The 12093-nt window shown below is 48.0% G+C and overlaps 1 protein-coding gene across 1 annotated transcript in view; it reads right to left on the bottom strand.

The window, feature by feature from the left end:
* Positions 1-2114: 2114 nt before the first annotated feature.
* lmx1bb (LIM homeobox transcription factor 1, beta b) overlaps positions 2115-12093 on the bottom strand; it is a gene marked incomplete at both ends in the record, with an annotated part of 44879 nt that continues 34900 nt past the window's right edge. The window contains 6 exons of the mRNA XM_084467964.1: positions 2115-2272; positions 3441-3602; positions 4575-4641; positions 5091-5168; positions 5743-5918; positions 8418-8650. Coding sequence (XP_084324090.1) covers positions 2115-2272; positions 3441-3602; positions 4575-4641; positions 5091-5168; positions 5743-5918; positions 8418-8650 — 874 coding nt within the window. The remainder of the gene's footprint in view (positions 2273-3440; positions 3603-4574; positions 4642-5090; positions 5169-5742; positions 5919-8417; positions 8651-12093) is intronic.

Raw genomic sequence — 12093 nt, 5'->3', positions numbered from 1 at the left:
ACCACCACCCTATAGCAGAGACAGATATACTTGTGTTGCTGCTCCACCACCACCACCACCCTATAGCAGAGACAGATATACTGTATTGCTGATAAATTATATTCACACTAGGAAAGGTATGTTTGACTATCTGTAATTATTTTGTTGTTTGGAGGGCCTTTATATTTTATACATTTCACAGCCCCTGGTTCTTGTGTGGGTGGAGGAGGAGTTGGAGGAGGAGGAGGAGAAGGAGAAGGTTATAGCATTCATCAGCTGATGGACAGTACGATGGAGACGTCAGACAACACCAGGACAAGCAACGTGTTTGAAGGGGCCGAGTGTTGAGCTGCTGTCAGGCAGATGAAGGAGCAGGCCACAAAACATCTAAGCGCCAGACCAGCCTCAGGTAGGAGGCGTGGCCCCAGCCCGGCCTCAGGTAGGAGGCGTGGCCCAAGCCCGGCCTCAGATAGGAGGCGTGGCCCAAGCCCGGCCTCAGATAGGAGGCGTGGCCCAAGCCCGGCCACAGATCACACATAGGAGGCGTGGCCCCAGCCCGGCCTCAGATAGGAGGCGTGGCCCCAGACCGGCCTCAGATAGGAGGCGTGGCCCCAGCCCGGCCTCAGATAGGAGGCGTGGCCCAAGCCCGGCCACAGATCACACATAGGAGGCGTGGCCCCAGCCTGGCCTCAGATAAGAGGCCTGGACCCAACTCGGTACTGTCTCGGTAGGAGGCGGGGCCCAGTCCAGCCTCAGATAGGAGGCCTGGCCTCAGCCCATCCTGCGGCGGTTAGTCGCAGCCTCATCCCTGCTTGGCAGATGGCCATTTGTTTGATGCGAAGCTTGGTAATGCAAATTTGAGTTCAGACGATTTAGGCCATATTTGGTTAGTAAATGGGACACCTCTTCAAACTGATCAGTCATGGAAACGCAGGTATGCACACGTATCTGCACGCCTGCACACACACACACACACACACACACACACACACACACACCCCCCCACACACACACACACACACACACACACACACACACACACACACACACACACACAATGAACCAAAGAAAACATGGACAAATTCAAGTACAGACTTTGAATGGTCACTGAATGGTGTTTATTGAATGTTATCATCAGGAGAAAGACATTGTTTAATTATCAAACCAATCAACTTTGGTCATTTAGCAAACATTTAACATTTTGAGAATGCACATATGACAATGACAATGAAAAGGTTTCTGCTCTGTACGAAATAAATAGCATGTCGCTCATTTACAGCTTGGCTGAAAAAAACATTATCTTCATATTCAAAAGGCGTACGGATGAGTTTTGCGATATGAACTAACTGCTCAACAAAAATGTTTCTCCTTTTTTTTAAATAAAGCTTTTCAGTTTTAATATGTACCTTCAAGAGCCTGTTAAAGTTAAATAAATAGAATGTTTTCCATTTGTAACATGCACATCCAATTCACCTGGGGAACTATTTACACATCACTGATCCTACACACTTTAATTTTTTTTTAATCTCCTCTAAACAAATTTCGGCCTGACACAAACTCTCTCATACATACACAAATGTACAGTCTTGCAGACATGCTGCACCTAGTTACTATTACCACAATATCTAACCTATGGAAGTGATCAAAATGCTAATGCTGAACATGGAGCAGTGTAGAGAAGAAAACGGTCCGAACACCACGACTCAACCGGGGTGGGGGGCTACAAAAGGTTTGAGTCTTTACAATTGATCATGCACTGTGTGAACACTGTTATTTGGTTTCAGACTGTGTATTTAGAGGCTCTATATATGTACTCGCCGCTTCCTCCAGATGACCAACGAAGAAGAAGGGTAGTAATATCCTGGGGAGATTTCCCATCCCAGCGAGTCGTCTTGACAACAATACTTTTATCAGTGTCCCCCGGGATCCCGGCCGGTCTAGTACCGCGGGTTATTTACATTTTATTTAGCTATGTTTGAACCCCTCAGCTCATAACCATGTGACACTACAACAAGACCTGGTCTCTTCTTCTATGTCCGTATGAGTGAAGAAACCTCCTCCGGTTCTCAGGGCGTTGTGTTGAAAATGGGCTTCCGTTTCCGTTGGGTGCTGGTGTTGCGTTTTGCTCCACGCGTTCATGACGCAAAGTATGAGTTCTGCATGGAGTACAGCCGGTCGATGGGGTTCCCCACGCGGGCCTGCATGGAGTTGATATCCGACGAGGCCATGAAGCAGTCACTGAGGCTGGTTAAAGAAGTGTCACTGTCTATGTCGTGGAATACAGAGTCGTTTCCTGGGAGGAGAGAGAGGCAGAGACACAGCCGGGCGTGAGACACATTGTTTAGAACCACAACGCACATTTGCCTTTTTTAGCTTCCAATAATGAACCACATCACCATCTTGCAGAAGATAAATGTCTGTGCTCCCAAAATGATAATTACAAATAGACACAAAGTGAAAATTGCTGTTGTGTGTCATCGCAAACTGTTAAAATGTTTTTTCTTTTTTTTGTTGTTATCATCAAAGCCTCCTTTTTGCAGCTCTCTCTGGAACCATTGTGGTCTATGAGGACGCATGTAAACAAGGGGCATCCTCCTAAAAGATCTGGTTAATAGCGAGTGTTCACGCCTTTCATAAAACCACAAGCCCTTATTTCTCCAGAGGGAATAGTTAACTTTATTACACTCTGGGTCTTAATGATAGTGTTGCACAAAATGGGGACACTGTGTGATGAGACATATCTTTTAATGCCTTGCCAATATTGTTCTTTTCCCCAAACCAACGGAGAGTGATGAGACTGGGGGATTCGGGATCTAACCACTGGCGGAGGAACTAAATGGAGGCAAATTATAAGGAAGTTATGAACTTGAGGAAACGGTCCCTCTGGGACGTGTTGACGACGTCACTCAGAACACTGTTATTGGGGTTACATCCTGCAGGACTTGATGGACTTCACTACTTTACTTTCTTCCCCTGTTTGGCTTACAACACAAACACAGGGAAGAACGACTCCAGCAAGGCCCACGCCACACTCTTGCTGGTCACTTTTCCCACCGCTGTGACAAGAGGATGCACGATCCCTCACCATCGCCACTGTTATCAGACTTCAAACTCTTGTTGGTGTGGACCACATGGCTTCAGGCCCTGGCGTGCTTGCAGCGTGCGTCACATGCAGGAGGCCGTTACAGAACCCTCTGAACCGTACTTCAAGAAGATGCTATGTCTTCAGTGTGCATTGCAGGCCTGCGTGCATGTTTGCAATCTTGCGTGCATGTGCGATGTGAAACAGCTCCCACCCCCCCAGGTGCAGCTGAAATCAGATGCTCGTGGCCCCCCGCAATACTCACCCCCACTGCGCCATGGGAGTAATCAGGGGCACAGGTGTGTGGGTCTGTGTGTGTGTTTGGAGCGAATGGGCGTAGGGGTGCGGAGGATGGGGGGGGGGGGGGGGGGATGCTCACCATATGGGTTCATGTGGTCTCCGGGCATCTGTGGGGGGGTGAGCCCCTGTTGGAAGGGGTCTGTGCTGTAGCCGTTCTGATCCATGGACACCAGCTGCTGCTGCGGGGGTGCCAGGGGTGTGAAGGAGCTCATCATGCCCTCCATCCTATTGGACATCACTTCTGTGGGACAACCAATCCAACGGTAAGACAAAAACCTCCTCCATCCCCGAAAAATAACACGAGGTATTTTTAATTTATTTTTGCTTTTTCATTTGGAAATGCATTAAGCCAGGCCATATTTAAAAACGTATATCATAGATATCTTTTAGATCTTCCATTCCTTTTCTAATAAATGCTGACTTCAATGTCTGCCATTTGGGCCGTCGTCTAAACCCAAAATAAACCATGCCAGTTGATAACTCCTTAATTCTACGAGGGGGCTTTGGCAGGCGGGCTGCTGCACTTCAGTAGTACTTGGAGTGCTTGTGCCTCCATTGCTATGTCAAGAGAAGCCTATTTGTTACCATAGTGGCGAGTGACTTTCCCACAATCCCCCCTCAGAAAACATTGCTCTTGGCCCAGCGCGTGGTGAGTGGAACACACAGTCCTTGTGGCTTTGTCAGTGGAGCCCGGCCTCTCTGTACTTTACTCTACAGTTGGCGATGGCTCCTGGGCCATGGCTGCCATTCATTCTGTTTGGCCACTTTGAGTTTTCCAGTGGCGACGCAGCGACGATGTTGTAAAGAGCTCTTGTTTGCATAACAAACTATAAACTAACAAACAAACTAAATTATGTTGACTTGATAGCACCAAGGCAGAATAAACTGCAACATAAATACTAAATACTAAATTCCTAAACAACTTTAGGAATATAAAGGTAAAGCTTCATTGTTCTAGGTATTAGAAGATAGGGTGCCACCCTCCAACACATCAGTCGTTTAACCCAGACTTTTCTTGAAAATTACAAAATGGACTTTATTCCAAACTGAAACACAGTTTGAAAAAAGAAGGGCGATATGAATTCAATTTCTGGGTGTTTGATTTTCAGATTTTGCTGAAGTGTTTCAGCAAAATCTCACTTGAATAAGAGTATGTATTGAAAATGAGCGTCCTAATAAACATAGTATTCTATAAGAACTGTGTTGAGCATACCTTGACCGAGTCTCTGAGAGTTCTGTTGTTCTTGTTGTTGCTGCTGTCTTCTGGCCAACTTCTTCATCTGCAACGATGGAGAGAAGAAACATTTTAGAAGGAACTCCCCAAAACCAACACGTGATCTCTCTTTAATTTAAAAAGGATGCTCCGCGCGGCTCACCCCCGAATGAACTGTATAAACCATAAACTCTATCGGAGTGCGCCTTCAACGTACAATATCAAAGGTTTACCCAGATAGTGATCAGCCTAAGGAGGGCGTAGATGTTAAATGTAACCGTGAGGTAGATTTGCAATCCGCCCTCCCCCCTCTCCTCCCCTCGCACTTTAAAACTTGACTTTTGCAAGAGGAATGCAGTGATAAGTTTAACACAAAAACCCGGGGCAGATTTATTAGACTGGAGAGCTGGATTCCTTTCACGCTGAATTTGGGGATGTATCTCAGCTGCTCTCTTGTTGACTATAAAACCAAACAAGTGAACCCCTCTTGGATAGAAGAGGGTCTGAAGGCCTCACCTTGGCCCGCTGGTTCTGGAACCAGACCTGCACCACCCGGACGCTCAGCCCCGTCTCCGCCGCCAGCGTCTCCCTCACCTGGAAGCACGCAGGACACAAAACATGTTCCTCTGTCAGTCAAGGAAAAGACACACAACTGGAAAACACATTGAAATATTTAGCCTTTTCTTTTCTTTGTTTCTCTTTTTTTTTTGGTGGTGGGGGGGGGGGGGGGGGGGTACAATTGGAAAGGGTCCCAATTGGCTCGATGCCGGTTTGATTTGCTTTGATTTTGAAGTCTGATGTTGAATTAATGCAGTGGTCTCCTTGCAGACCTCTTGTTAGTCACTGCCATGTTCAAAGCCTTATAGGAGCGGAGGCTGCAGCAGCGGCACTGTGTTCTCAGGTCCTGCAGAAGACAGGGCTCCTTGCTACAGTTTGTCATAGTGCAGGCGGTCTGCGTTACGCCACTGCAGCCTCGCTTAACGCAGAGCAGAGTCCTGCTCGCCACTTCAAAGCGCCGCCCGTTCCTTTCCTTTTTTTCTCCCTTTCTCTGATATAATTGAGAACTTTATTCGGGAGACTCCTGTGTAAAGGATCTCAGATATACGGTCGATTCCCCCCCCCGTCTGGCCAGTGCAGACCAGCGGGTTTCGAGAGCCTTCCGACCCACCTTTCTGCATGGCTTGGAGGAGACCTCAAAGGAGGCTTTGAAAGCCCTCCGTTGCTGGGTGGTGAGGATGGTGCGAGGTCTCTTGGGTCTGCGGGGGTCTTTGCTATCGTCGCCCTTCCCTTGACCCCCTACGCCTTTCTCCGGCTTGATGTCCAGCTCCTCGTCATCGCTTTTCTCTGCGGAAGAATAATATAATGAAGTTGTTATTTCTTCGACATCTGAAAAGGGAAAAAACAGGGGGCTCAAGTGATTACTCCGTCCAGGGTCCGTGGCAGCCTGCTGATGATGAATCTGTTCTGCGCTCTGACCGCCTGGTTCGAGACACTCAGACACCACGAGTGTATAATCAAAGGAGACACACATGCTTCTAATAATTTGTTATCGATTTATTATGAAAAGGAAAAAAAGGCTGCACGCACCATTGGACTCAAGAGTCTGCAGCTCTTGTAGCTGAACTGAGTAGAAAAAGGTGCATTTGTCATAGATGCAGACGTTGTGTCACATATTATTTATTGCACACAGCTTTAGCTGATTTACACCAAATCAATCTTTGATAAGAGTTCTACATCCACACACAACATGAAAAGACGTGCGCATGTTCTTGTGGGAAATACATCCTGTATGAGCTTATAAGAAAATGTGAAATTTACTCTGTTTCTCCGCTCAAAATTGTAAAAATTTCCCTCTATGGATTATTAAATTCTTACTGTCAGTAGCAGGATATTACTGTTTTGGGTAATAAACTCCACTGTTTCATTTTCATTTTCATGTCTCCATCATATGATATGCTATTAGAATAACTTGGTTTTATGCCATGTGTGAATGATGTTATTGGAGGCACAAAGTTATGATTGTATTTTTGTTGGTTTAATTATTTAAAGCATTGTGAATTCTCCACCCTAACATTTGACTCAATTCCATCTCATTGACTTCTTTCTTCTTTTCTATCTTTCCCTGTGATACTCAAAGTCTGACTCTAAAAGATAACTTTCCCTCTGGTAATGATGCTTTTGTCAAATTCCTGGTAAAATATAACCATGTATAATTCTCTCTCAAATGACATGAATAGAAAACCCCATAATAAAAATAATGATTAGTGATTTCACTCTCTTGCCCCAAAACATTAGTAAATAAATAAACGTATAATAAAGGTTTCTGGATTGAAAATATGATTGTGCAGCCCTGTCTGAGAATGTGAAGGATGCAGCGTGTTCTGATCAGCGTCCACTGTGCTCTTGTTCCTCTGCTGTCCCTCATGTCCTTAAAAACCTACGTCTGCCGAGGTTAACTCCTGCTAATGTCTACGTTTTCTCCATTTTAAATTCCGGAGCCACGCATCAAAGAGATGCCTCTGTGATACACTGGGACATGAGCAAATGAGGGAGCAAAGCAAATATTCCCATAAGTTGACAAAAGTTGACACAGGCACAGATGTAGTTGACAAATTCCCTGCTTTTGTGTGCGTTTAAATGCGAGCCAGATGGCGGGGAACAGTGAGGTTTGGCGAGATGCCTCTTTGTGTGTCTGTGTATGTGTATCAGTGTGGGTATGTGTGTGTATCAGTGAGTGTACATGTGTGTGTGTGTATGGAGGCTTCAGGCGAGGAACACTAGAGCTGATAAGGCTTGGCTTTCTGCAGAAAGACCCCCGAAATCCCTCTGTCACTCACCATGATACACTGATTTAATTCATTCCAGCAAGCATAGCCCCTGCCCACGCATGAATAGTCATTAAGACAGTGTGGCCTGGCTCGGTCCTGTTTCCACTTCCTACTGTATATCATGAAGCGCTACCCGCCCAAACCAGAAGATGACTAAAGCAGACACCAAAACACTTTCTTTCAGCACAGCTCATAGGTCTAAAGGTCTCATTTTGTCTCCAACATACTAATAATCACTGCTTTCCTGCGGATGTAAAGCGTGAGAAAATAGTTTTACGAAACATTTATTTTACATTCGTGTAGCAAATGTGAATGTAACTCTCGGTTACTCACTGTGTAGTCTTTATGCACAATTGCTAAAGGCAGCAACTAATTCACAGTAAATAAGTTAACCTTAAAATAAACATTTCTACTTCTCTGCACCCACATACGAAATGGAGCCGGTGGGGCTGTAAATGTTGCTGTGTCATGGACTGCACCATCCCCAGCAGTGATTATGGGATTAGATTCCTGACAACCGCGTGACAGGGCAGGACTTCCACAGTGTTGTATGGATGGTAACACCCGGGGCAGAGCAAAGCAGCACCTTAGTGCCACACCACCTTAGCACCCCAGTGTTGCACTCGCCACGCCCGTGTGAGAGGAGCAGGAGGATGAGGAAGAGGAGGAGGAGGAGAAAGAGAAGGTACAGGAGGAGGAGAAGGAGGAGGAGAAGGAGGACGAGGAGCAGGAGCAGGAGGAGAAGGAGAAGCAGAAGGAGGAGGAGAAGGAGGAAAAGGAAGAGGAGGAGGAAGAGGAGAAAGAGGAGGAGGAGAAAGAGGAGGAGAAGGAAGAGTTAGAGGAGGAGGACAAGGAGGAGGAGGAGGAGGAGGAGAAGGAGAATGAGAAGGACAAGGAGAAGGTGGAGGAGGAAAAGGAGGAGGACGAGGAGGAAGAGGAGGAGGATGAAGAGGAAGAGGAGGAGGAAGAGGAGGAGGAGGAGGAGGAGGAGGAGGAGTGTGCCAGGTTTTCCTACCTGAGTCCGAGTCATCGGGGCTGACGGAGCTCAGCAGGTCCTTCTCCCTCTCGTAGTCGACCTTGCACAGCAGCTGGCCCTCCTTCAGCACAAACTCGTCGCCCTTCCTCAGCTGCCGGTCGCACACGCAGCAGCAGAAGCAGTTGAGGTGGTAGACGCACTCCAGCGCACGCATCACAAACTCTGTGGGCGCGATCTTCTCCATGCACCCGCTGCACTTGGTCGCAAACAACCTGCGGAACGGGAGCAAGAGAGGAGTGTTTTAGTGGGTGGATTGAAATAGCAGACACACACACACACACACACACACACACACACACAAACATACATCTCTGCTCTGTGATGGGCTACTGAAGGTCAGCGATCGGTGATTGCTTGCTTTGGGTCCTTGCTTTTCTGGGCTTTTGATTAAAAGGTGAATGGAGGTGACTCACTGGGCCCGCCACTGACAGCCCACATAACAGATTAGCGGAAGTAAAAAGCCAACCCTTGGTCATTGTGTCCGGGTGCAGAGAACTCATTACAGAGGCTTGGCCCCCCCAATCACGGTGGCCCTACTACAATGTGCGCAGCCCCTTTGTGTGTGTAATATTGTACCGGGGGCCATCAGATATCATATCTACCGCTGCTGATGAGGATGGATCGCCTACGACAGGCCTCTACTCCTATCTCATCTCCCTAGTCTAATGCGATGCGTTCCCCTCTCTCTCTCTCCTGCCTGCCCTCCCCCCTTGCCCTCGCCTCCGCCACAGCCCTTTCCTGGCGACACCTCCGTCTCCTTTTATATCCTTTCAGGAAGATGTTTGCATTGTTTTATTGGTGGCTGAGAGGCATTTAATTTGTTCTCTGTCGTACGGGAGAAGCCACGTTAACCGGAGCAAGAGGGCCGGGAGTGGGGCTGATCTTGTCCAGCCGCGGCGCTGCAGGATTTATTAGTGGCCTCTTTGTTTGCCCCGGTCTGGAGGACAGCTGGCAACCGGCTATCTATTTGTGGCGAACATCTATGTCTTTGTGCGGAGGCAAGGGGAAGGCCGGGGGAGCAGCAGTTGACATCATCTGCTGGTGGGAGACAGGGACGGGGCGATAGTGATGAATATAGTGTGTAAATATGAGTGCAGAGAAAGAAGAGGCACCCGCTTTGTTATGGTAATACGGTCGTAGGTGCCGATTGAGTACTGATAGAGGGAGCGCGAGCGCGCGCGTGTGTGTGTGTGTGTGTGTGTGTGTGTGTGTGTGGGGGGTCACACGTGTGTGGGGGGGGAGTGTGCACGTGCAGGAACAAGTGTCTGTGAGCGTGGCGCACGGAGCTAAGCACGGCAGCTGTATGCGTTTTGGAAACAAGATAGTGTGCGTTTGTCGCTGTCGGCGAGGTCTTTGGGGATAATTGATTGGGGGCCGGCCGTCGCTGTCCTGGAAGTGTTGGCTCAGTTCACAGAGCCATTGTTCTGCCTCTCTTATCCGGATCTATTTCACTTTTATGCATCATATCACCTTTATTTTTTGATTAGTATTATAGATGGTTATTCGTTCTTTGTGATAGAGAATTGCTTCTATAATCATTACAAATAAACAGCAGCTGTTTTATGTATTTATATATTTTTTAATCGTCCGTCAATGAAAGCAACAGAGGCATCGAAATGGCCGCTTACAGGCCTCATGAAGTCCTTTAATCTTCCGTTTATTACAATAAGTTAAGAAGATTACTGTCCAACTTTAGAAAAACCTCAAGGATAATCCCTTGGAAAATAAATGTTGGCACGTTTTTTCAAAGAAACCGAGATCTTGTTTAAACGACTTGCCAACCCGATTCATCTCAGGAACAATTCACATGCAATTTATTTCAACATTATTCAAAGCAAAGTATTGCGGTATGTCACGTGAACTAGTGAACTCAAAACTTTCAATCCAGCTTATAACGTCGGATGTGGGATCGCAATGTTGCGATTGTCTTCCGACTTTCCAAAAGATTACCAATGTTGCATGATGGGATTGGAAGAAAAGGCGTGATGAATCTGTCAAGGCTGCTTCCCAGCTCTAACTCTCATGTTTAGCTAATGATTGCTGGCTTAGCTGCCGAAAGAGACAGAAAAGCTGAGGAAATGACTTGTTAGCATGCTTTTTGATACGTCCAGGATCCTGCATTCACCTACGACCGCTCTCTCTCTCAAACCTTCTCATCCAGATGAAAACATTCCCATTCAGCCCTGCCTTCCTTTCTTCCTTTTCGCTCGCCGGGTCTAATCTTGTAAGCCATTATTTTTCTATTTCCCCTCTCTGTCACTTTGCATTATTTTTGCTGCTGTAATTCCTATTCGTCCCTTCTGGAATCTTCCTGTCCTGCTTTGTCCTGCACTCTAATCCGGACTTTCTGCCTGTTCTCAGTCCCCGGTCCCCATTCTCTGTGGGGTGCAGATGGAAAAGCCATGCGTGACGCCCACTTCTATGGCAACCACACCTCCACAGGAAGGCAACGGCGACTTTGCGGATGGGCAGAGAGGGCCTTTGAGGCGCTGGCAGCAGAAGTAAATCCTTCTCTAAGGAACAAGGAGAATTAGCAGGGAGCAGCGGACTAGGGATTTAACCCTACCCCTCTCCTTTGAAAGGCGCAGTCAGTCTTACTCCCGCGGCTAGCCACAATCAAACAGGAGGAGGAGTGGGGAGGTGGCAGTGGGGAGAGCAGAACACAACTCCCTGAATGACACAAGCAGTGGATTGTGGAGGAACCTAATCCCACTTTAATACCTTTCCAAGTTCAGCTGCTAAAGAATGCTCTTTAAAACAACACCACTGTGTGAGCAGTGGAGGCTGACCGGGGGAAGGCGGCTCTTCAACCCCCACAACATTACCTGATTAGTGGGTTGGGGCCCATGGCTAGTGGGCCGCATGCCTGGGGCCCGGGCACGGTGGAGGAGGAGAAAGCGTAAGTGGCGATCATACACTTATAGATATATGTAATGCCAGGTTAATAAACACATTAACAACGGACTCTGGGGGGATGACACCAACACACACACACACACACACACACACACACACACAGTGTGGGGCCGGCTCCCGTTAAAGCTCTGCTGGGACGTAAAAAAAAAAAAGGGGATGAAAAACTCAACCCAATAAACAGGGACTATAGGTTTGATGTTATTCAGGGCGACCCTGTACCGGTGTGTCTGCAAGTATTGTATGTGTTCTGCTCATACATATCCCAGTGCCCTGCCACACACACACACACACACACACACACACACACACATAATTCCTGGTGGAATCCCCACTCTTGACTCTAGGCCACTTGAGTAACATGACTCTCTTTGAGGCGAGTCAGAGTCAGCAGCGGTCAGCAGGGCCTATACGCTTGTCTCTGAGAGGGAAGGGGGAGGGAGAGAGAGTGGGAGAGGGAGAGGGAGAGGGAGGAGGGAGAGGGAGGAGGGAGAGGGGAGAGGGGAGAGGGAGAGGGGGAGGGGGAGGGAGAGGGAGAGGGGGAGGGAGAGGGGGAGGGAGAGGAGAGAGGGAGAGTGGGAGGGAGAGGGGGAGGGAGAGGAGAGAGGGGGAGGGAGGAGGGAGAGGGAGAGGGGGAGGGAGAGGAGAGAGGGAGAGGAGAGAGGGAGAGTGGGAGAGGGAGAGAGGGAGAGAGGGAGAGGGCGAGGAGGGAGTGAGAGGGAGAGGCTTGTCTTTGAGAGGG

Source organism: Micromesistius poutassou, assembly GCF_964030765.1.
Source record: "Micromesistius poutassou genome assembly, chromosome: 5".
Taxonomy (NCBI): Eukaryota; Metazoa; Chordata; class Actinopteri; order Gadiformes; family Gadidae; genus Micromesistius; species Micromesistius poutassou.
The sequence above is the reverse complement of the archived record's forward strand: the minus strand, read 5'-3'. Positions and strand labels throughout refer to the sequence as shown.